Source organism: Squalius cephalus (genome assembly GCF_949319135.1).
Source record: "Squalius cephalus genome assembly, chromosome: 7".
Classification (NCBI taxonomy): Eukaryota; Metazoa; Chordata; class Actinopteri; order Cypriniformes; family Leuciscidae; genus Squalius; species Squalius cephalus.
The window spans coordinates 34,574,759-34,600,517 of record NC_137128.1 but is presented as its reverse complement, the minus strand read 5'-3'; the positions used below and the strand labels follow the sequence as shown (position 1 = coordinate 34,600,517).

Sequence of the window (25,759 nt, the reverse complement as noted above, 5' to 3'; positions counted from 1 at the left end):
TATATATAAAATATATATTTTATTTATTTTTGGCTTTAGATAAAAAGTGGATAGTTCTCGGTCTACATGCTCTGACCGTTTTAGAAAACATACAAAACTACAGGTCAAAAGGATGCGTTTTCATAACCATACCGGTGTAATGGACCCATTGGAGCGTATTCTGTGAGTTTAACCTTTGATTCATATTTTAGAGCAATACTGAAAGACAATAAGTCACGTGTTTTCAATGACAAGTTTTGTTGGTTGCTGAATTGGCAGGTGCATCTGCTTTAACTACATCCAGACGCCGCATGTTAAACCCGGCTCTATCATTACTGTAACGTTTTTTTTGCCTGAACAAAGTGCGCAGCTTCTCAACCTAGACATGATGATCTTGCAGTCCGTGTTTCACCTGAATCTAATGATTACAAACCTACTGCACTGACTGGTTAAAGCTGCGGAATAAAGCTATGAGATGTTATGGTTTCCCTCAGAATACATTATAATTTGCGATCACTTGTTTATTTTACAGGGATCCGCCTTTATGGAAATGGTGAGTCCAAATCTCATGTTTCTCATGCTAATGTCTTGCACAAAGTTGATGAACTGCATGCGTCCGTGTTTATGAAATTCAGTGATTTATTGACATGCTCTGAAAAAGTGCTCCTTGGAGAAAACAAATCTAAGGTTAGTCTGAATGCTCTAACATCATTGCTAATATTCTGCAGGAACCTCAACTTATAAAAATGTAAGCAGGGAGGTGTTCAAAAAGGTAGGTTTTTCTTTCATTCTGACATTTGAGTAAATGCATCTTTAAAGATCAGTCTGAGATGTCAATATAGTCTTCAATGTAAGTTGGATAATATTCATGCCATGTTGTGTTTTTTTTCTGGACTAGGCTGCCTGTGTCTGGATATGATTGTGATTTTCTTTGCCTTTGCTTTTCAGTGAACGTTTCAGCTCACGACCCACAAACCCTGAGCCCATGCCTGAGAGGAAGAAAAGTGAGAAATTTTAAATTTTACAATCAAACAGAATAAGAAAAATCAACATAATTGGGGGGTGGGGATGTTTATCCGTATGAAAGTAGGTTATATTTATAGTATGACATTCACATGTTTGCAGCCAATTAATAACAATAATAGCCGTTCTCCGCGTGTACGCACATGTGCTGTTACGGCACTTACAAAACAATCACCTCAAGAAAAATCAATTTTTCCAGTGATTGGTAAATTAACCCAGCCGTGTCACATGCAAAGAAGGTTTCAAGATATTTTAGGACATGAGTTTAATGTAGCAGAGCCATCTTTCTATCCAAAGATGCCCTGTGTTGCAAACAAAATGTGCAAGATTTGTTGCGCTATCATGCAGTGATAATGCAAAAATTGATATAGGTGACTTATCTATTACAACGCTCATGCTAGTGGAGTCAGTTTATTCTGACAACTTGCAGAAATCCACTTTCCTATCTTTCGCCAAGAAGGCTGTATGTCGTTTACCACGTGATCCACACAAACTAATCCACCATGTAACAATATTTCATGCCAATTAGTAATGATATTTTTAATATTAAGTAAAATACAATAATAGCACACCGTAACAATTCCCTTTTAGTATAACAGATTTATTAATTATGCCTACAACTATGGTTTTAAATGCGTCATACTATGTCTGCTGGCAATTCATACAACATAAATTAATCAAAGGTATTTTATACAAGTAACATGTCGGACTGCCTGAATTTAATGAGTTTTCTCTGGGGAATTTACAGTCAAAGAACCAAGGACTAGATATAATGAATGAAGACCCGGAGTCAGAAGTGCAGTCAATTGAAGAATTTTACTGAAGAATAGTTTGCAGTGTTATCAGCAGAAGTCCGCTTCAGTGCTCACAAGGACTTTGTAGGCCGCTCTCCCATACATTCACATTTTCACAACAATAATGCCTTATATAAGTCTCTAAACTACGTCTTTACTGCAGGTTGAATGGTTCTGATTGGCTAAGAAATGGATAAACTTAGGAAATAGCCGTATATTTGGAGATGTGCTTCTGCCTAGAAGTCCATGTGTGGGTGATACCAGGACCCTGGTTTTAGGTACTAGGTGACCTTCCTAGGTCAGATATATGTTTCTGGGCGCCAGCTTGTCAAGAACCAGTCATGTATCTCCCCAGGGTGCTAGTTGTTCACCTCACCAATACTGATCTGTAGCAAAGAATACCTACACGGATACACCGCTTCAAGGCTGAAATTGGTTGAGCTCTGGCTCCAACAGGATACTTACCCAAAATATACTAATGACATGTTCTTCTCACAGTTAGAGGTACAAACACTCTAGTGATTGAATATAGGAAAGGAAATGGTCATGTAAGTGACGGGATGAAGTTACCTCGGATATTTTGGTCAGCTTAATGGTCAGAAGATTAAATTGTTTAAAACGGATGCCTCTCTCCAAAATATGGAGAGGGCACAATCCAGTAAACAAACAGGTAATTATATGATTAAGTATAATCTCATAAGATTGAAACCGACATATAAAAGGATTTTAATATGTAGAAGGATAAATATTGATTTAATACCTTACTTTTAAATCACTCATTCGATATACATTGTAGCGGCAGTGACTTCGGAGTCCAACCCTTCAACTAGGATTCAGTTCATAATTTGTGGGGGTGCCGCAACCAAAAGCGTTTTTTTTTCTTTTCCTCTCTGTAGAAACTTGGTTGGTTAGGAAATAAATTCGGCCTCATGCCATAGTAACATCTTTCTGCTGGCAATTCTCAATGGTGGTGTTGTAACATTTGTGTGCAGGCAGTCATCAATGTTTTGAAATCTGTTTTAGTTGTATTTGTATCTTGGGTTTGAGAGATGTTAATTTTAGACTAAAAGGAAGTGGACCGTTCTCTACGGCCTACATACTCTGACCGTTCTAGAAGAAAAAAATATATAATTTTTTTTTTTTTTTTTTTTGTCTGAACCAAGTACGCAGCTTCTCAACCTAGACATGATGATCTTGCAGTCCGTGTTTCACCTGAATCTAATGATTACAAACCTACTGCACTGACTGGTTAAAGCTGCGGAATAAAGCTATGAGATGTTATGGTTTCCCTCAGAATACAAATTCTAATGTGCGATCACTTGTTTATTTTACAGGGATCCGCCTTTATGGAAATGGTGAGTCCAAATCTCATGTTTCTCATGCTAATGTCTTGCACAAAGTTGATGAACTGCATGCGTCCGTGTTTATGAAATTCAGTGATTTATTGACATGCTCTGAAAAAGTGCTTCTTGGTGAAAACTAATCATCTAAGTTTAGTCTGAATGCTCTAACATACCTAATATTCTGCAGGAATCTCAAATGTAAGCAGGGAGGGAGGTGTTCAAAAAGGTAGGTTTTTCTTTCATTCTGACATTAAGTGCATCCTTAAGAACAGTGAGATCTTTTTATTCTAAGTCTGTGTATTTTTTGTTTTTTTGTTTAGGTATTTACTTCATGTGATCTGGCTTTCTACTATGGAGTTGATTGAGGTTTAATTTCTCTTTACATAGGCCTGCTAGAGACAAAAACGATTCTATGCTACCTAACATAAGAATATATAATTGTGACTTGTAGATTTGTTCTTTTTGAGTTGCATTGCTGTCTTGTTAGTTTGAAAGGTGACCGCAATATATACTGTCAATGATGTAAAGACTTGAAACTGCTACAATAAATACTCATTTATATCTGGCTTAATTCAAGGTTTGAATTTAATGCGTATTCCTATGAAATTGGGTTTCAAACTATTTGTCTTTAGATATTTGACCTTCAAACAGAGTCCTGAAGAGTTTGCTTTCTGCAGTTGAGTTTGTACTACCGACATGTGAAAGCACAAAGTATAATTCTTGAGCATGTTCTCATGCTCCTGTTATTTCATAATCCCACTCCTGTAAACGTACACACTGGTGTGAGGTATAAGTACTCTTTATGCAAATTATTTGCATGGGAATACAAGGTTTTTTTATAACCTATACAAAACCACTCCAGATTTACCAGGATTGTTCCAGTGTATAACAGCATTGCAACAATGTAAACTGCTTGCAAACTTGAAAGGTAATTTAATATGAAGGTGAATTAGCTCATTTATATCAATGGAGTTAAATACATTTTAAAAGGCTGCTTTATGAATTTGTCCTGGTGATTATTCGCTACAGTATCAAAATGTATTGTCCTAGATTCTTTTATATGGTTCTCCACTCCATGAGGTTTAAAGTCTGGTAACCTCTTTGGCCTGGCTTCTACGGGCACCATAGTCCAGGACTGTGCCCTCAAAGAGTCGGGCCATGAATGCCAGGCCGTCAGCTTTGATGTAGGAGCGTCCAGCAAAGGCGTAGAGGATAGGATTGGCACAACTACTGATAAAAGCCAGAGCTGATGTAACCGCACGGCTGTCCTGCCAGATTTTATCCAATCTGGGGATAGACAGAGAAGGTGGTGATTTGACTTTTGATGAAATATCTGTACTTTTAAAATCTTTAGTACACCACTTACGTTTTTTGGGTTTCTCCCTTTGGTATAAGTGCTGCCACCACCTGACCAGAAGACAAATGATAATTCATTCATACACTTGTTACAATATAATTCCTAGGATTTGAGAAAATTAACAGATTTAAATAAAAAATACTTACTTGCACTATATTAATAATGTGATAAGGAAGCCAAAAAATGCAGAACGTCACAATGATGGCTTGAATAAGATTCTCGCATCGTATCATTCTCTTGAACTTGGTCTGTCTGAGGCGGCGAAGGATACACACATAACTGCTGACTATGATCACATATGGTACCAGGAAGCCCACCACCGTCTCAAGTGTGTACTGGAATACCACCTGTTCATAATGACATTTATGGATTACATTTTGTAAGGATAATGCACAGTCTGCAGATCATTATCGAAAAATAAACATGGATCGCCCGGAGTAGTTGATATTATATTATTTCTACCGTATATTATAGTACAGTAATATTAAATACTGAAGTTTTCTGAGGGAAGTTTCAATATGATTGATAACTGAAATAAAAGATTGCACCGGTTGTATTTATATCGGTGGATCTCAACCTTTTTGACTGGAAGGCCCCCAATTGTCCAACAAAATGTTCAAAGGCTCATCATAAATTACAATCATTTCTCTGGTATACATTTATGATAAAGCAGCTTGTTTTCAAATATATGTAAATATATTCAGAAGTTTCTAGAACTGTATATTCTTTAATAAAACAAAAGTTCTTAACAATGATAATAAAATTTCACAATGAAATAAGAACTTTTCAAATAAATATTTAAATAAATATATTGTTTACACCTTGATGTGTTTTTTTATTATTATTTTAATTGTTTAATTTAACTTAATTTAAATATTATGAATTAATCTTAGAGCCCTGTTAGAAGTTAGAAGCCCTGGGCCCATTGGTTGAGAATCACTGGTTTATATGAAACGAGAGCAAGTCTGCAGCGTGATATGAAAGATATGAAATACAATACTAAGCAGTTTGATAGGCTATATACAGCATTGCAATGGACGATGGATAGACCAATCATGATCAAGTATTCAAGCATCAGTGGAGCAAAGAGAAACCACTCACATATTGTGAATGCTGGTGATGAGTTGCACATATTATGCGTTTCTTTCCATGGTCAATCTTTGTTGTTTCTTCTCTGAATATCAAAGCAGGAAGTGCCAAAAGAAATACAACAATCCACAGGCCCCCGAGCACAAGTAATACCATCCGTCTACGAGTACAAGCAGTCAAGTATTTGGGCCACACCACTGCCACTAGTCTGTGTAGACTCATCAGCGTAATGATCATAATAGAAGCGTACATGTTTGTATTGCACAAGTAGAAAAGCAGCTTGCACATGGCACCTCCAAATATCCACTTCTGCTTGGCTAGGTAAATTATAAAGAAAAGCGTCAGACACATCAGACAACCGTCTGCACACGCCAGGTTGAGGATGAACAGGGTAGTGACGGAGCGTTTGCGGGAACGTGCCAGGATGCTCCAGATAATGAAGAGGTTTCCAGGAACACCCAGGAGGAAGACGATGCTGAGGATGAGGGCCCCAAAGGTAACAGAAATATTGTTACCCACACTGTCCTTACCCTCAGGATCGATTGTTGTCGTGTTATCCATGGATGTGTTCCCATTTGCTGATCCCATGAGGAAGGCGTCAGAAGAACTGATGGAATCAGAAAGCAATGTTATTTGAAGCTGGAAATTGTTTCATAACCATATAACCCTGCTAAAAATGTTTTTTAAAAGTGTTTAAAATCCCTGTAAAATTCAACAGACTATCCTGACAACAGGTAAGACCAGCAAGATTATTCATTTATGTATTTACTTATTTGTCAGCTGTTATAATTTTTTATAAGCCGAAAAAATGGTGTAGGATTCACTTTCAAACTATTTTCAATTTGCTTGTAAATTTCACAAATAATTAATAAGAAATGACAAGCAACACACTGAATCAAGCATGGCATTTTGATGTAGCCTAGAAATTGTAACGTACTTCACTAATCTTGAAAAATATTTGAAAAAAATACTAAACTTAACATTGTACATTTATTTTCTAGACTAACCTGAAATTATTATTAGCATATGATCAGGTGGGGTAAAAACAATTATATTTGACCATGTTATCTAATTCAGATTACAAATTATTGAGGATTCTTTTCTTTAATAATGTTTGCTTCAGCGGGCAAATAAAGTATGAGACAGCATCAAGGATGGGCTCTCGGCAACCATGTAATTATTGAAATTCAGCCAGCAATCTGTCAGCAATGAAAAAAAACATGTATGGAAACAACGTGCTAAAACTTGCTGTGATCTTGCGCTCAACTAAAACCACTCATGCTGTATTATCAGTTGATCAGAGGATCACGTCCTCACCCTCATCCCAAAAGTTCTCCTCTGCTATCTAAAAGTACTAATTTCATGTTAAAAGAACACAGGTAAAGGCATTTAAAGAAATAGCATTGGGAGGATATTCACAAATTGAACTGTGGTGAACCTATTCAGTATTGTAATCCCTACAGTGTAAGAAGATACGATTGTCCAGTCGGCAATGTCATCAGTCGGTTCTGATTACGCACGTTGTTGACCTCAGAACGGCAAAGATGAGTGAAATTGAGAAATTGGACAGAGTTGCGTCAACAGAAAGTGGCCTGAAAGGACAAAGATGGAGATGGAAAAATACAGGCAGATTATGAGTAATAAGACTAATGTATTTCCACTTTGAAAATCAAATAGGGTTTCTTGTAACTCACCAATACACTTGATTAGATCCGAATGGCTGAAATGTATTTTCCCTGAAGTGACCAGATGGACCTGGTTAGGTTGTGTGGTCTCCGAGTTGGTCTCTCTATTTCTTTCCCCTGTCTCTCAGATAAACTTTCACGTATTATTCTAAATTTCTTAAGCTTATATTGTTTTTCAGTGATCTCACTCTATCAAATTTTAAATAAGCTATTTAATAATCAAGCACACTTATACTTATTAATGCCCTACTGCTTCTTTCTGTTACTAAACTGCTAGTCTTCTGACATATCGTGTTCAAATTTACTCCTCCCCACCATCCCCTTTCTCCTCCCTATGTTTCAACACACCAATTTCCATGTCTTTTGTTTTTTTTTTTGTTTAAATGAAAGGACAAAGTTCTAACCTGCAGGCTACAGCATTCCAGAAGAATGTGGAAAGGAGTGAATGAGGTGTATCACACACTTACATGCATTGGCATGTTTCTTCTACCTGCTCTAACCTGCTTTGACTTTTCTGATAGTAATTTACCACTTTTTTCCTGACACATAAATATCTTGATTTAAAATCCACAACCCACCCAAAATTCACCAAATATGAATATTGGCATCAAGTACTCACCATCTTGTTTCATACTGTCTTTCTTTCTTCTGTGGAACACAAAAGGAGACATTTTGAAGAATGGCCACTCATTCTAATGAAAATCACTAGAGAAAGGTGATGTTGAGCTCCGAAAAAAAGAAGACGAAGAAGCATAAAAGTATCATAAACGTGGTTCATACAACTCATCTTCTATATTAAAATGTCTTTTGAAGGCATACTTATTAGCAAGGTATTATTACTCAGAAGAGTATTAAATAGAAGAGCAGAGAAGAACACAAGAAAATGTGTGCCATGGCGCTTTTAGCACTTGGTAAAAACTGGCAACTCTCTACACCCTTAAAAATAAAAGTTTTGGCATTATAGTTCAATGAAGAACATTCTTCACACTTTTAAAGTCAACATGAAACAGAAGTTACAACTTCAATATTGTGAAAAAAGTTAAACAGTTTCTCAAACAAGAATTTTTTTTGGCCAGGACTTGATTTTGTCCATCAGGAATTTGGATTGGATGGTTGGATGATTTGCTATCTTTGGGGAACCCAAAAGGATTATTTTTACGAGAAAAAGGATGTCAGTGAATAGGGAATTGGTTTTTCACACACACACACACACACACACACACACACACACACACACACACACACACACACACACACACACACGCACTCATTGCATGAGGTATTCAGTGACTATTATTGAAAATATGGCACTGCATTCCTCAAACGGGAAACTACTAATACATGTGAGAAATGTGTGTGTGTGTGTGTGTGTAAGAGAGAGAGAGAGAGAGAGAGAGAGAGAGAGAGAGAGAGAGAGAGAGAGAGAGAGAGAGAGAGAGAGGGGGGGGGGGGGGGGGGGGAGGGGGGGAGGGGGGGGACTTAGCGAGAAAATACACTTCCTTATTTCTGACCTCTGGGTCATTATTCAGTGACCTGTTTCCCATGAGTAAAATAAGCTTCTCCAAACTCTCATGGGTTCAATGGAGCACCGAAGTGAGCAGCTTAATCATTGCTTTGCATGAAGTTTACAGTTACTCAAATTTGCATATATGTCATTGTGACGTGATTGGAGGCTGTGTGGGAACTAAACATAATAGCTATCTTTGTTGTCCACATGATGGCAACATTCTCCCATAAAAATGCTTTTGGTCTAGTGGTGGATGGTATATATAGTTGAAGCCAGCACAGATTGCTGCTGATGAGAAGCTCATGCATAACTCTGATATTTATATAACTAGATGAAATGGGGCACCTCACAATCAAGCCCTGTGCTTAAGACCATAGGATCCCATTTCAAAAAAAGGCTTTATATGCTCTATTCTCTCCCAGAATTATGGCTGTTCCCATCACTAAATTAAATGGGAATGTAATTCCAGTACTGATGAATCCCAGCCAGATGCCTCTGTACATCAACTTATCAAGCAACAGATGCCATGGAAAGCTCACTTCTAAGCATCAAACTTGAGTCAAGCTTTAAAATAAGACAAAAGATAATTATTGTGAGAATTGTCAGAAAGCAGAAAGAAGGAGAGAGAGAACATGTTTATTTAAGTTTTTCATCTCCCGTCTCAGACAGAGTGCAGACTACAGAGGATAATGAGAAACAGATCTTACAGGGGGAGGGAAAGGAGGGAGAACTGGGATAAAGAGTTGGGGAAAAGGAAGGGGAGGGACATTGAAGGGGGAAAGTATGATGGGGGAGAGAGAGAGAGAGAGAGAGAGAGAGAGAGAGAATGACTGTAGTTATGGCGTCATAGATGGACAAACTTTCAGCATCAGGATCTTGTCTAAAACAAAAATAGCCACTATGTTTAAGCATGTGGAAAAGGAATATGAAATATGTTTTTCTCAGACCTGTTTGCCAGAAGACTTTCGCTGGTGTCTGTCCAGGGAATTCTCTATTAGGCAGAAGAGAATGTGTTTCTGCTTTTAAAAATGTGTGTTGGAATAGATTCTTGTGGGTATCATAAAGTTATACTTCACAGTTCACCCTAAAATATGTAGTTGTACTCACTGACCAATCAACACACTATGCAGCAAACGCGGGCATGTAAAGTTAAGGTCTGTAGATTGACAGGTCAAATAGCCAATTGGGAGAGAGTAACGGTACCGAAGAACCCGCCCAAAGGCAATTAAGGGTAAAGAACGAAAAAGAACTACATATAACTTTTTTGTTCTATGCTGGTGAAGGAGTGATGGTATGAATGTAAATTCTTCGGATATTTGGTATTGAACGTGAACGTATGTGTGGGACTTGAGGCTGTGAATATGGACTGTTCTGGACGATGGAAGTTCGTGAGATGAAGTTATAATAACCGACTGTCACGGAAATCGCAAGCGAATCTACAGGGAAGAAAAAGTTAGATAAAGAGATGTGCAACTGTTAAACAGCAAGAGCGATGCGGAAATAAGAAAATGGTCAATGCAAATGTGATACTTCAACTTGAGGATAACTTTTAATTCTTTAATGTAGCCTAATACAAGGAAGGCGCACGAAGGAGAAAGTGGATCGCGCGCAGTGACTTTCTGGAAAAGCTGTATGGCTCCCATTAGTTTTAGACGGAGCCGATATTGAGAAGTGAGAGAGGGTCAGTGATTTCTCTGTCGCCGGTCTCGGTCGTACTTTTCTCGGAGTCAGAGATGGGGGCCGCGCCGGGCTCGGGATGGGAGGAGGGAGAGTTCGAGTTCAAGCTCGTGTTCGAGGAGGATCCGCCGCGCCAGAGCCGCTGCGGCCCAGAGGACCCCGAGAGCGGCCAGACGCATCATGAGCCAGCCGGTATGTGTGAACGATGGAAGGGTGGCGAACCAATAGGTAGCCTATTGGGATGGTGCATATGAGTGGTTATAGATCTGGGCTGGTAACCGATGTTTTAGGTACAAAAACCGTAAATCATAATCTATATTAAATGATAACTGTTGTCCCCTTGAGCAGTCAATACATTTATAATAGGTTGCTTTAAGTGGGGCGTATTTATAAGTAGCTTTGGATAAATTATTACTGTTTCAGTCATTATATCAGAATCCTACAGAATATGCACAATATATATATAATATATATAGTGCATATTCTGTAGGATGCTGATATAATGACCGAAACATACAGAATACATACTATATAGGCTACATACATGGCCGGGCACAGACTTTTTAACTTGTGTCTGTGTGAGTGTAGGTCTAAATGAGTCGACGAGGTGACGCTATGTTACGCAAAGCACATACAAATTCAATTCAAACAAATACATACATTTTCTATTGGCCTAATGAACATATTTTCATTTTCTGAATTAAAAGTATTTCTGTTATAGTTGTCAAAAATCTCTAGGTGTTGTAACTGCCCGAAAAACTCATAATACCTCATAAAAAAAGTTGGCACATGTAGTTTTACTCATTAATATTATTATTATTATTATTATTATTTAAATGCGCTGTGAAACGATTTTGCATTAAAATATTATGAACATTTTGAAGAAGAAAAAAAAAGTTTATCTGGCAATTAATTTTGTTGTCACGTGACAAGAAAATCATAAACAGTGAAGACCTTCATGGTTGTGTCCAAAACAATTTTTCACCTTTTATGAAAGGGAACACTTTGTTCAGTTCATAATATAAAATCAAGGCTCAAACATTTATATGCATACAATATTTTTTTGCACTGACATGTTTAAAACGTTTTTAAAAATAACGATAAGTTGTGGACACTAGTTAATTATAGGTGGAAGGAAAATATTTTTTATTTAGTTTTTTACATGATGATGGTTAGACCAGTTGACATTTTTATATATAGTCATTACTTCAATATGTTTTGTGGAAAAATGTTTAATATTTTTTAAAATACATGAACTTGATTCTTATTTGTCATTGACCCATTGGCAGTACACTTTTTGTGCATATTTTTGGAGACTTTTTGAATGTCTTTACTTTAAAAAAAGGCACAAAACATGGAAACATTTCTCTCAAGAATTCTTATATGTTCATGTAGTCTGACTCACTGCCCATGTAACTAAGTTTTATCCGCTGAAGTGTGCGTGTGTTTATGGGTAAGTGTGGAGCACAGCGCAATGTGTTTTTAATCAGCTGTGCGTGTGAGCAGAGTTAACAGCTGCCATCTGGACCCGAACCCTCAATCTCTGTTTACTGAGCATGCATTTAGATACCTCCCTCCAATATTCCCTCCTTTTCTCTGCCCTGTTTCCCCCTCCTGGCACACATTCTGTTGTACACCCATCCTCCGCCTTCATATTGGCATGAAGTCGTAGAAACATGCACCTCAGGTTTCCGTCCGCACACACCGCATCACTTTGCTGCCTTTTACCGCAAGTGCTTTCTTCAGATGTTTAAAGCGTTGCCATATATAATTATTTATTTACTTGTGCCCTACATATTAACAACTTTAAGGATTAGAACTTGCTGAGTAGGTTCTAAATTTTGTACTTTAGAATTGCCCCTACAAACATTTAATTTGTTAATCATAGTTTACCAACAATAGAGCAGTGACGGCAAATGAGGGCTTTTACCAGTGCGATAAGTTGATTTTAAAGTAGATTTTATAATATCTGAAACATTCTATCTGACAAATGTGTTAATTTAAGCTAAATTAACCTGAATTATTAAGCTGAATTATTGTGAAGCACAAGGGTGGGAACAAAAAAGCATCCTCAAGACAAAAAAAACTAAAGAAACTGTGGCATTTTTGTGTAAACTATCATTGCTATGCTAATGATTTGGTGTGGCAGATTGTAGTTTTGTGAGTTGAGAGATTTCAGAAATCACCCCATTTGGAAAACCTTATGGATGTGTTCTGAGGTAAACAAGTCTGTGTGTACTTGTGGAAATAATAAATGACGTTTCCACAAAGGCTTCCCTGTGTTTGTTATGATTTTCTATTGAGTGGCCTTGTGTCTCATGTTTCAGCAATTGTTTATCCCATATGCACATACTTGCAGCTCAAAAAGCATGTGATTTGCTATGTACAATAATCTTTTTTCTTTTTTTTTTGCCACCAGATACCCACTTGACTTCCACACAGGCTGGCCAGCCCATGGGTATCCCCTTGCCTCCACAGTCAGCCGGCCGCAGAGCTGGGATGCATTCGCCTCCCCCCAGGCGGGCATTAGTCAGGGAGTTCAGTGGCACTTACGAGAGTCTACCAGCAAGATCAATACAGGTGGGAAGCACATTTGCCTGAATTCTAGATTTCTAGAACATCCTGATACTAGGATAATGTTACACATTGTGATTAATTATGGCAAAATAAATCCAGATGTCTGGTTTTAATTTCAGGAGTTCATTTTTGTTGCCCAGTAATGTTTATTGTGAACAGATTCGGTTGCCAGGACCTGACCTGCATTTTTTTATTTTGGCACATAAGGTCTGTAGATAAATGTCAGAGTTCAAATAAAATTTGAATGTCCTTTAGCATTTATCAACACAAAAATCAACACAAAACCAGAATCGACCCTATTTATTTAATACATGTTTCTGGCCATATTGTATGTCATTCATCTGTAAATTATTATCCAAAACAAAACATGTTTGTCTTTGTAATCTTGTTCTGATGGATAAAATCAAGACCTTTTTCTTTGAAACTCAAAAACATGTAATAAACAGGGTTGCAAATAGGATGTAGAATCGAAGAAAATCTGGTTCCGCTTCTGATTTCTCAAAACAATTCTGGTTCCTTAATAGTTCCATTAATGATTCTTTTAGTACTTTTTCTGGAAAAATGCAATTCCATTGTCAAATTATGAGAAAAGTTATAATTATTATTTATTTATTTTATCTTATTTGTTCAAATAATAAGTACATTTAAAACAGTTATTGCAAAAGATGTGTGACTTTTTAATTGACTTTCACTTTTTATAGGCGGCATAAATGCAGCTCCATATTAGCCTTTTACTATACAACAATATTAAACAAACAATCAGGTAACACATTTTATTCAATAATATTTCATTTAAAAATGAAAAACTTCATAATGGGTGAAAATCTTTAATAACACATTATCATATGAACATTGCTGTTATTGTTAACTAAAACTTGAACTAACGTAAATAAAGCTGAACGAAAACAAAATATAAATATTAGATGAAAAGTTTAAACTTAAAACACTTTAACCAGAAACACCAGCGATTTTAAACCGCGTTTTAGAGACTGTTTGGTTCACTGCAGTTTTAAGGAGAAAATACTCAGCAATGGTGTTGACTTATGAATTTACACATGGTTTGTCTAAAAACATTAAAAACACCACATAGACATATAAGCAATATTAAAAACTTGATTTTCACCGCAGGGAGACTTTAAGAAAAGAAAGAAAGAAAATTTGTTGTCTGGGCCATTTACTGAAGTCGAAGTACTAAAAATAACTAAAATAAAAAAAATGAATGGAAAGGACAACACAGTTATTCAAATTTAAACTAAAATAAAATGAACTAAATAATATTCAAATAAAAGCTAGTTCCAAATAATAATAAATGCTATAATAGTATATAAATAATACAAAATAACACTGCATATTCAGTAACTACACTGATTTAAAGGAGAACTCCGGTCTATTTTAACATTGAGCTCATTTTTTTGTCAATTTGGAGTGCTGTCAATACAGAGAACAACGACAAAAATCGGTGTTGCCTACACCGTGTTATCCTCTTTTTAAAATTTGCACCCTGTTGACTTCAATGGGGCAATATTTAAACCTGCTTTTAGCCTCTTAACATCCTTGATGTGTCATTACAAGTGCACAGGTCATGTGAGTGATTCCTTCAGAGTGAACACGAGTGAATCTGACTGCAGTAGATGTGAAAGAAATGGATAAAAAATGATGTTATTTAAGCCAGCGCAAATACCTGTATTTACATCCTGTTTTCGGTTGAAGTCCAAAGTAGTCGATTGTCGAGTTCACGCGCATAGGTTTAGTTAGTTAAAAAATGGCTCCTTTAAAACTAGGTAGTTGTGAACTGTATGTGTTTGATTTACTAAAAGTAACATAAATAAAAGTCACATAGTTCGGGAATCCGAACACTGATTGTGCTGTATGTGTTTGATTCACTAAAAGTAACATAAATAAAAGTCACATAGTTCGGGAATCCGAACACTGATTGTGCTGTATGTGTTTGATTCACTAAAAGTAACATAAATAAAAGTCACATAGTTCGGGAATCCGAACACTGATTGGGCTGTATGTGTTTGATTCACTAAAAAGAACTGAATTCATTCATAAAAAGGACAACATTGCTGTCTGTTTTGGTCATGCTGTAGATTCATTAGTTGTGTTGCAGCGCTGTTAGTTGCTGGTAGTTCAATAATATCACACTTTTTTTAGGTATCAGATTCTAGAGTGCTTGAGTGCCCTAGTATCCAGATCACCACTATCTCCCCTGAAGATGACTCAGGTCCAGCGGGGGGAAGTTACTGGGACAGTGGGGGTGGCTGGGACAGGGAGCGTCTATACCTGCCCCTGCTGGATTCCTACCGTGATGTCATGACAGGGGCAGGTTCCCTCAGCCCCAGCCCCAGCCCTGCTTCCAGTTCCTCATCTCGTGGATGGCTGAGTCCAGCTTCCAGCTGTGACTCTCTCCTGGTGGAGGAGGAGGAGCTGAGTGAAGCTGCTGCCCACTTCTGCCTATCGCCCTCCTCGCGCCCTACGTCTCCTGGGGGCAAAAAGCGCAGGAACTCCCCAATGGCCTCCCCCAGCACCTCCCGCAGAAGCAGCTACTCCGAGGATCTCTCTTCCTTCCCAGACGCGGGAGAAACTTCGGCTCAGTCTCAGGCTCCAGCGAGCTGTGAGCTCAACATCCCACAGAAGACCAGGAAAACCTCCCTGGAACAGGTGATCCTCTTGAAATCCTTAAACTCACTGATGGTCCATTCTTGTGGTCATTCACTGATGGTCCATTCTAATCAAACAAAGAAATGAGTGTGTTATTTGAAGAATTATCTCTGTCACATGACCATCTTGGTGTGTTTCTGGGTGTTCACAATATGTGTGCCAATCCAGGTGTCATCAAGAGATATCGAACCAGAGCTGACCCCCATTCAGAACTCTACCTGCCCCCTCCCAGAGGTCGCTCAGCTGAGAAGGGATGTCCCCACACTAGGGATGGACTACCTGTCTGTGCCCCCTGCTCTGGGCTGGGGCAGAACCAGGGCCTGCGCTCACAGTCCTCTCTTTAGGTTAGCACACATCTCTTATGTTTCATTTTCAATTTTTATGTTAAGGAGTTGTTTAGAACAGAATACTGCCTAATATTTAAAATAGTATTTGAAACAGTATGCAAACATTTCAACTGCAGTACGCTACATTGATATGATATCACATGACCTCATCAGGTTGTATTTTTAAATAATTAAAGTTTAAAGATAGGGCAGGGTAGGCAATTTTTGGTAACACTTTACAATAAGGTTTCATTTGTTTACATTAGTTAATGTATTAACTAACATGATCTAACCATGAGCAATAGATTTGTTACTGTATTTGTTCATCTTAGTTAATGTTAGTTAATAAAATTCCAGCTGTTCATTGTTTGTTCATGTTATTTCACAGTGCATTAACTAATGTTAACAAATACAACTTTTGATTTAATAATGTAGTTGTAAATGTTGAAATTAACATTAACAATGATTAATAAATGCTGTAGAAGTGCAGTTCATTATTAGTTCATGTTAACTAATGTAGTTAACTAATGAAACCTTATTGTAAAGTGTTAAACAATTATTTTTCTACAAACACTTTTTGTTATACTGGTTGAAACTCTCTTCACTTCCTGATAGCAATCAATAACAGAAGTGGTCTAAATATTACAACATGTATACTCTTTATATCTTCTGCGGAAGTCTCATGCAGGACCAAAAAATTCGTTCCGAATGCAATCATACCATGTCCTACCTGCCTCTCAACATATGTATTTCCATAAACCCTGCTATCTATCCACTATAAATTGATTATTTAAAAAAAAAATCATTTTAGGATTCCATGCAATAAGCTCTTTTGTATACTGAGCATTCTGCCAAATTTAGTAGGTCATTCGGGTATTCAGTGAATACAGAATTTTATGCACAGTATACATTTTGTATACTGCAGAAATGCTAAAAGTAAAAAAAAAAGTACATTGGAATACTGTAGAATATTGTATCGCACAATGTAATGCACACAATTCGACATTTCATTTCCAGTGTGATGGATAAAATAGAAGCAATATCAATGATGTTATGATCAGTGATCCACTTTCTTAAATGATTATTTAATCAGTTATGAAATTTTTACACAAAATTGCCAAGATTATAAAGTTATACAATTTTCTGAATTAAACATGCAACATGATGAGGTTATGTGACAACATACTGAGGTCATGTGATAAAAATGTAGCATACTAAACCTACTGTTTTGGTGACTACTTTAGATTTACATTCTGATAGAAACCAGAATAATGTCTTAGATAATCAACTCTGCTTCCTTAATACTTCCACAGATCTAATGCACTGCCGCCACTTGACTGGCCACTTCCTTCACAGTTTGACCAGTATGAACTGCGTATAGAGGTACAACCCAGACCACACCATCGCGCTCATTATGAAACTGAAGGAAGTCGAGGAGCAGTAAAGGCATCACCTGGAGGCCATCCAGTGGTGAAGGTTAGTAACGCTCATAAGCTATAATTAATGTACAATCCTGTACAGTATGTGCCGTTACTTCATAGGTGTGTGACTTGCTTTGTAAGTGTGTGTCATTTTATCTTTCAAGAAAGAAAAACTATTGTATTTCAGTATTATTAACAGTGTTATTGTGTGTATATATATATGTGTGTGTGTGTGTGTACTTTTCTGTTGTATTACTGTATTTAGATAATAGTTAATTAGATATAGAGTATAGATCATTTATTCGAAATAATTGAATTTATATACAATTTTTGCTCTTTTCTCTCTGGCATCCAGCTCGTAGGTTACACTGAGAGACAGCCGCTCTCCTTACAGGTGTTTGTAGGAACTGCCGATGACAGATCAATACGTCCTCATCCTTTTTATCAAATACATAGGTAAAACTCTATGATACTTCACAGTATTGAACAAAAGTGTTTTTGGTTGATCCATGGCTTGACATGTGATATACTTGTCTCTCACACAGAGTAACAGGGAAGATGGTAGGCACAGCTAGTCAGGAGAGCGTCCAGGCTGGCACCAAACTCCTGGACATCCCACTCAACCCGGAGAACAACATGACTGCCCTGTGAGAAAGAGACATTTGACCTCTGATTAAATGTCATAAACACCTCAGTAAGTGCTCATACATGAATTCCTGTGATTGCCTCTCAGCATTGACTGTGCAGGTATTCTAAAGCTGAGGAACTCCGACATTGAACTCCGGAAAGGAGAGACGGATGTAGGAAGAAAGAACACTCGAGTGCGCTTGGTGTTCCGCACACACCTCCCGCTGTCTCCGCCCATCGTCCCCCCAGGACGAGTCTTAGCCCTTCAGGTCGCCTCTTTACCCATTGAGTGCTGTGAGTGAAGCAAATCACAATTATGCATGTTTAACTGCGACTCCTATGTGTAAGTTACCACTTTCACTTTTTAACTTTTTAAAAGTGCATTTTGATGAGCATACATAATACTGTTTCATTTACATTTACATTTACATTTAGTCATTTAGCAGACGCTTTTATCCAAAGCGACTTACAAAGTAGGACTAGATTAAGCGAGTCATCATGAAGAGGCAAAAAACAAAAAGCAGCGCAAGAAGTGCTCAAGATACAAAGTTCAGGCATTATTCAGAGTAGCATAAGCCCGATAAGTGAGGTTTAGAGGGAAAGGGGAGGTGTTTTTTTTTTTTTTTTTTTTTTTTTTTATGAGGTTAAGTGCTCCCGGAAGAGATGGGTTTTCAGATGTTTTTTGAAGGTTGTCAGGGATTCTGCATTCCGGATGAGGGTGGGGAGAGCGTTCCACCAGCATGGAACTGTGAATGAGAATGATCTGGAAAGTGATTTTGTGGCTTTCTGGGATGGAACCACGAGACGTCGCTCGTTGGCCGATCGTAGGCTTCTGGCAGGGATGTAGACTCGTAGGAGTGAGTGAAAGTAGGAGGGAGCTGAGCCTGTGATAGATCTGTAAGCAAGCGTCAATGCCTTGAACTTGATGCGAGCAGCGAGAGGTAGCCAGTGCAGTGAGCTGAACAGAGGAGTGACGTGGGCCCTCTTTGGCTCGTTGAAGACAAGACGGGCTGCAGCATTTTGGATCATCTGTAGAGGTTTAGTTGCACATGCTGGAAGTCCGGCCAGAAGAGCATTACAGTAGTCAAGCCTAGAAATGACCAGGGCCTGGACGAGAAGTTGTGTTGCATGCTCAGTTAGGAAAGGCCTGATCTTCCTGATGTTGTGCAGTGCAAACCTGCATGATCGAGCTGTCTTTGAAATGTGATCTGTGAAGGTCAGCTGGTCATCAAACGTTACTCCAAGATTTCTCACCGACTTTGATGGGGTGATTGATGATGACTCTAGCTGGATAGTGAAGTTGTGCTGTAGAGACGGATTGGCAGGGAGGACGAGAAGCTCAGTCTTTGCCAGGTTGAGCTGCAGGTGATGTTCCTTCATCCACGTCGAGATGTCTGCCAGGCAGCTTGAGATCCGTGCAGCTACTGTGGGATCATCTGGTTGAAACGAGAGGAAGAGCTGTGTGTCATCAGCATAGCAGTGGTAGGAGAAGCCGTGTGCTTGTATGATGTGTCCCAGTGATGTGGTGTAGATGGAGAAGAGGAGGGGACCAAGAACTGAACCCTGGGGAACCCCTGTGGTCAGTTGATGTGCTCTGGATACCTCGCCTCTCCATGCGACCTTGAAGGACCTACCTGTGAGATAGGACTCAAACCAGTGGAGTGAAGTTCCTGTGATGCCCAGTGCTGAGAGGCTGGACAGAAGGATTTGATGATTCACAGTGTCGAAGGCAGCAGACAGGTCCAGGAGGATGAGGACTGAGGATTTGGAAGCAGCTTTTGCGATCCGTAGGGCTTCTGTGACAGACAGTAATGCAGTCTCAGTAGAATGCCCTTTCTTGAAGCCGGATTGGTTGACATCCAGCTGGTTGTTGAGAGACAGAAAGGATGTTACTTGGTTGAAAACAGCTCTTTCAAGTGTCTTTGCAATGAATGGTAGGAGAGAGATAGGTCTGTAATGTTCTACAAATGATGTGTTTAGCGTTGGTTTTTTAAGCAGTGGAGTAACCCGAGCCTGCTTGAATGCTGTTTCAAACATCAAGTCAATTAAATGCTTTTTATCTTTTTCTTTTTTTTATTAAACGTCTTTTTATAAATTAAGCACAATTTTCTCTAAATACCAGCATCATGTTCACTCAAATTTAAGCTTAAATGTATGCTTGTTTCTGCCTGCAGCACAGCGCTCCGCACAGGAGCTTCCTGTAGTGGAGTCTGTCAGTCTTACTTCCTGTTCAACAGAGGGAGGGGAGGAACTGCTTCTTGGTGGGACTAACTTTCTCCCCACCTCCAGAGTCTTCTTTATGGAGAGAGGATCAGGTATTCGAGTAGGCCTACAATAAGGCACATTTTCATGCAGAAAAAAAAAATTAAAGCTGTTTTTCTTTACACCTACTTTACACCTTTACACCTACTAACACCTTTTTCAACTAAAACCGGAATATTTTTCAATTACACGACAACAGCGTTTTGGGGGATGAAAACGCAAACTTTTGAAAAAGGGTTTTAAGTTTTTGAAAACAATACTGTTTTTGTCATCATGTAAACTACAAAAACGAGAATTTGTGAAATGGTGATGTCATGTGCATGCGTATTACGTGTTCAGTCAATGTGACATCGCCAACTACTGGCCTGGCATGCATAATACAGCGTTTGTATTAGTTTTCGCAGATCCGTGTGAACCAGAGTATGTGAGCGGAGCGGAAAGAATTTGCGCTCCACGCTCAAAGCATTTCATAATTACTCCGCTCAAGCTCCGCTCTGGGTGTACAATTTTCCGTTCCTCGCTCGCTCCCCACGCCGTCCTTAATACGTCTCGCTCCGTTTTCGCTCCACGGTAAATTTTTATTCTTTTTTTTTTTAAATAACACCAACCTCTGATCAAAAGATGCATGTACTGTAAAACGAATACGCAGTACTAAGAGAAGAACATCCACATACTTTATTGGAATTTTGAACAGCCCCAAACCAATAAATTAGGCTATCCTTTAGCTCACTTTTAAACAAAGCAAAATAAAAAATAAGTGTTGAATGAGGCTAAATTAAATAAATTATCAAATGAAAAACATTATATTAAATAAATTATCAAACGAAAAACATACATTAAATAAAATAAATAAATCACAAACTAAAATATGAAGTTAAACAAATTGCCAAACGAAAAAATATAGATCTCTTTAAGCCAACTTTTATAAAATCGTCCATCATATAATGGAGTTGCACAGGCGGAAATCGCAAGGGGGTCGGTAAAAATATCATTAAAAGCATGTGTAAAATTAATTACATGATATATACTTTATATAAATGTTTGTGAAAGTACTAGTAAAACAGTACAAATGCAAACAAATGCAAAATATGATTAGAAACATTTTGAGTCCCCCTCCGTTGCCTCACAGTGGTTTGGTCCTGGCTCGTGATTCGTAATTGAGCGATAGTGGAGCGTTTTCGGAGCGAGAGAAAATCACAACGCTCCGACATTAAAAAAATCCGCTCCTCGCTCCTGGCAAAATCACGCAACTCCGCTCCTCGCTCCGCTCCCACTCCGCACCGCTCACATACTCTGGTGTGAACGGGGATCATTTTAACAACTTTGTCTTCTGTAGTCTGTTTTTTTGTAATCCATTTTTATTACATTGTCGTTTAAATGTACCCTAATACTGTTTTTAGCCAGGATGTATTAAATTTAAAAGTGACACTTAAGACTTTTCCATTGTTACAAAAAATTATATTTCAGATAGATGCTGTTCTTTTGAGCTTTCTATTCTCAAAAGAATCCTGAATACATATATTATGGTTTCCACAAAATTAAGCAGTGCAACTAATTAATAACACATTTTTTGAGCACCAAATCAGCATATTAGAATGATTTCTGTAGGATCATGTGACACTAAAGACTGGACTAAATGTATATTTTTCATCACAGGAATAAATTACATTACATTTTAAAATGTATTAAAATAGAAAAGAGAAAGAAAGAGAGCATTAATTAGCATAAGAGACCCCAAACTTTTGAACGATAGTGTATATTATAGCTAACATGAGCGCATAAGGAAGAAAACACCATAATATCACAAAATCAATGATGTTTTATTTATTTTTATTATTTATTTCTAGATGGCAAAGTCCAGTGGGAGGAGGAGGCACATGTGGACAGGGACAAAAGCAATGAGGTACATCGACCATATACTTAACTATGACTCTGTGAGTTAGACTCTGTGTAGAACTTGAAAGGAAATGGACTAATTCTGTCTATATTTACTTATGGTCCAGAATTTGCTGTGTGTACGAGTGCCAGCCTATAATGATCTTTCACTGAACCACCCAGTATCTGTCTGCCTGTACGTGTCCAATGGGAAGAGGAAGAGGAGCAGCACACACTGCTTTAAATATCTGCCCAGTGAGTGTTACACAGGCAGCAGTTAGCTGTGTTTTTACATGGTAGAATCCCTCTGCGCATGGTATTAATCGGTGCTGTTGACAAGAAATGCAAAATATGTCTTTTGCATGCCATGTGTAATAAAGAACCTGTTCTCTTTCATAATCTAAAAGTGTGTTCAACGCAAGTGCTGCTTTGACCTCCAATAAAGTGTTCCAGATAGCATCACAGAAGAGCATATTAATGTCTTTCTCTTATTTTTTTTAAGAAATTAATATTTCAAATAATTTTTATTTTTCAGTAAGGATGCATTAAATTGATCAAAAGTGATAGTAAAACATTTCTAATGTTACAGAAGGTTTCAGCTGTTCTAAAATACACTTCGTTCATTAAAGAATCCGGAAAAAATTGTATCACAAAAATCGACAAAAATATTAAGCAGCACAACTGTTTTTAGCATTGATAATAAGTGTTTCCTGAGCACCACATCAGCATATTAGAATGATTTCTGAAGGATCATGTGACACTGAAGACTGGAGTAATGATGCTGAAAACTCAGCTTTGCCATCACAGGAATAAATTACATTATTTAATATTACATATAAAATTTTCTGAAAGTCATGAGACATCTTTGTTATACAACTCTATGTAAATAGATAAACAAAATATATTTTCTGTTGCACAACCAGCTGAACCAATGTTGTGAATTCGGGGGAGGGGAAATATGTTTGGCTGACCAATGGTAGATGGGGAGTGCACAGGAAAGTCACTAAATGTCATAATATGTCCATCTTGACTTGTGTGTTTTCCTCATTTTCTAGTCATGTTTAAAGAAGAGGATCCACTCCTATCCCGTCCCTCCATCTTGCCCCTGGAAGGGGTGACGCTTTGCCCTATGGAGAGTGGCAGTTCTGTCGACATGAGGTCAGACCTATCCGTAGATGACAGAAGCATGTCTTTCCACCTCCCTCCATATCCCAGTGAGTACTCTTACTCCTTGCACGGCTACCAGGAGGACTACTGCCGGAAACCAGAGGTTATCGAGGATGGTGGAGGTCGCGGTGCCCTGACCGAAAGACATCCTAGCTTTGAGAGCCTGGAGCTGGGTTTCACAGAGCTTCTTCCTCCTATGTACCCAAGAGCCTCACAACCTCTTTCCCCCTCCCCGTCTCCGTGGCTCGACTCTCCCTATCTATCCTCTTCACCTTCTCCCTCACACTCTTGTTCTCTGAGCCCGTTCCCTGCCAGCAGTCCGATCTCCACCTCGCCTCTTCCTCCGCTCTCTCACTCCCCATATCCACACTGTCCTTGCCCCCAAGAGATGTGCTCCTCGCCTCCGTCAAATACTAGCCACTATCAGGACCTGTGCCCACCTCCATACGGCCAATACGAGAACTGGGAGCACCAGATGCGCCCCGCTGAAAGAGACACCGCTTCTAGCCTGAAGTTGGAGGGACCCCCGGACTTTACGGGCCCTTCACCGATGCAACATATCACATTAGAGGAAGGTGGGTATGACTGATTTTATGTGTGATGCTAGGGGTGCACTGATATTAAAATTCAGACTGATACCGATTAGCCAATAATTATTTTCATGTTGTGGTCAATAACCAGTAAATGGCTCATATTAAAATTCTATACTAATATTTTTGTCTAAAAAATTAAAAGATGCTTCTTCGCAAACATCATGTGCTGCTCTGACCTCTAATAAAGTGTTGCAGATAGTATCACAGAAGAGTTTTTTCTCTTATTTCTTTAAAGAATTTTTTTTTTTTTATTCTGCAAGAACGCATACATTCAAATAAATGCTGTTCTTTTGAACATTTTAAACAAATCTTGATTACCTCTTTCAAATCTAAATGACCCCAAACTTTTGAATGGTAGTGTAATCATATAAAATAATAATTTATTATTATATAATTATGTAGATAATGGTAAATTACAATGTATTAAATATTATTGAATGTAAAACATTATATTATTATAATATTTAATGATACTGAATGTCATGATATAGATGCCAATAAGCTAATATTTATAATTCATGTTATGACCAATAATTAATAAAAGGCTTATACTAAAATTCTATGCTATTTTGTCACAAAAAAAAGCACTAAAAACTAAATTCAGTCATTTTAAATGCTACAAGTGAATTTAGGCATCACAACATTATTATTTACAGTTTGAAAATGGATAATCATAATGAGATTTGCTAAGTAGAACCAGAGTCTCATGATAGATCTGTATCAATCAATTAAATGATTTCTACCATAATTTCTTATCCCTGCAGTGACTGAATTCATCGGAGAGGATATCAGATCCTTTCAGATGGAGTCACACATGGACAGTCGACCTGGATGACAACATCCTCTCAGCTGTAGTTCAATGATAATCAGTGTATAGATAATATCATATCAACATTTTCTGTATAATTTTTTTATGGTATATTGCTAAAATATGGCAATAATAATAAAGACTGCGTTACTTCAGTGGGGAATCTGTGGTAAAACAGAAGCCAGGCATACAGTTGTAAGTATGTAACTGTTACTGCTTCCTGACTGCATATTTGAATGGAACTAATGTTTTTAATCTATATGCAAAATAAATTATCATTATATTATTATGTTTTGATCCTCTAAAAGGTCCATTTATGGGGGAAATTAATTTAACGATGAGGTAATGTAAAACAAAACCTCAATATGTTCCCCATTCCCTTTTTTTTATCTGGGAAACTGCCTTCATTTTTGCTGTCTATTTGTGGGATCATTGAACATGTCCTTTGTACACAGTGTCTTGATAGTTTAAATGTGACTTCTTCACCCCTGCCCCCACACAGGAAATATTACAACCCTCAAACATCTAAATATTTGTAAAGGGAGAATATCAAATGTATAATCATTGAATTCAAAGTCACTGAATTGTAAAAAGACAATGTGGACTTGTTGTGATTTGTGACTAGTTTCTGTCATGGTTGACAGTGTAAATGAAGTGGAATATTTGTCTATTTGGACAACAAGAGGGACTCTGCCCCCTATAGTGGAAGTCAATGTCTATGTTTTCGCATAACATTTTTAAATTAATATTTTTGATTCATAAATGACAACAACAATACTTATTAGATGGTGCTTGTTCCATTTCAACTATTCAAAAAAAAGTATCCTACCGTGGAAGCACGGTGAACATGATTTCTCATGCAACATCTTCCTGATTCTTTACAACTAGGGTTAGAGTTCAATCTGTTACCTATTTCCCTGATTTTAGGGATAACTTATGGGTAGGGTTAGGTTTACGGGTAGGGATAGGGTTAGGACTACATTTT

The 25,759-nt window shown here is 37.8% G+C and overlaps 2 protein-coding genes and 1 long non-coding RNA gene across 4 annotated transcripts; 2 read left to right on the top strand and 1 right to left on the bottom strand.

The window, feature by feature from the left end:
* The first annotated feature begins 62 nt into the window (after positions 1–62).
* Positions 63–3,582, top strand: LOC307161437. Of its 2 annotated transcripts, XR_013821725.1 has the most exons (7): positions 63–162; positions 512–532; positions 708–751; positions 928–983; positions 3,131–3,151; positions 3,327–3,365; positions 3,460–3,582. It is a non-coding gene; the product is annotated as an uncharacterized lncRNA (long non-coding RNA). The 2 variants fall into 2 exon arrangements; XR_013821726.1 differs by lacking the exons at positions 3,131–3,151; positions 3,327–3,365; positions 3,460–3,582 and adding an exon at positions 1,751–1,806.
* Positions 2,682–7,601, bottom strand: ltb4r2b (leukotriene B4 receptor 2b). The gene is made up of 6 exons (XM_079876144.1): positions 7,280–7,601; positions 7,047–7,177; positions 5,598–6,192; positions 4,643–4,843; positions 4,506–4,546; positions 2,682–4,426 (listed from the first exon to the last, which is right to left on the bottom strand). Exons 2-6 carry the CDS (start codon positions 7,082–7,084, stop codon positions 4,222–4,224), a joined length of 1,080 nt encoding a protein of 359 aa, XP_079732270.1. The 5' UTR covers positions 7,085–7,177; positions 7,280–7,601; the 3' UTR covers positions 2,682–4,221.
* A 2,563-nt stretch (positions 7,602–10,164) lies between these two features.
* nfatc4 (nuclear factor of activated T cells 4) lies at positions 10,165–25,541 on the top strand. Its single transcript, XM_079876139.1, has 13 exons — positions 10,165–10,646; positions 12,874–13,034; positions 15,189–15,695; positions 15,864–16,039; positions 17,335–17,497; positions 17,798–17,898; positions 17,988–18,089; positions 18,176–18,363; positions 20,244–20,384; positions 22,179–22,234; positions 22,335–22,461; positions 23,262–23,948; positions 24,731–25,541. Exons 1-13 carry the CDS (start codon positions 10,511–10,513, stop codon positions 24,799–24,801), a joined length of 2,616 nt encoding a protein of 871 aa, XP_079732265.1. The 5' UTR covers positions 10,165–10,510; the 3' UTR covers positions 24,802–25,541.
* The last annotated feature ends 218 nt before the right edge of the window (positions 25,542–25,759 follow it).

Coding starts and splice junctions, on each gene's coding strand:
- nfatc4 (XM_079876139.1), top strand. CDS start 10,511: ATGGGGGCCGCGCCGGGCTCGGGATGGGAGGAGGGAGAGTTCGAGTTC. Junction 16,040..17,334: donor GCTCACAGTCCTCTCTTTAG/GTTAGCACACAT, acceptor ATACTTCCACAG/ATCTAATGCACTGCCGCCAC. Junction 18,090..18,175: donor GAGAACAACATGACTGCCCT/GTGAGAAAGAGA, acceptor ATTGCCTCTCAG/CATTGACTGTGCAGGTATTC.
- ltb4r2b (XM_079876144.1), bottom strand. CDS start 7,084: ATGACATTGCCGACTGGACAATCGTATCTTCTTACACT. Junction 6,193..7,046: donor CAATCGTATCTTCTTACACT/GTAGGGATTACA, acceptor TGATTCCATCAG/TTCTTCTGACGCCTTCCTCA. Junction 4,547..4,642: donor ACATTATTAATATAGTGCAA/GTAAGTATTTTT, acceptor TCTTCTGGTCAG/GTGGTGGCAGCACTTATACC.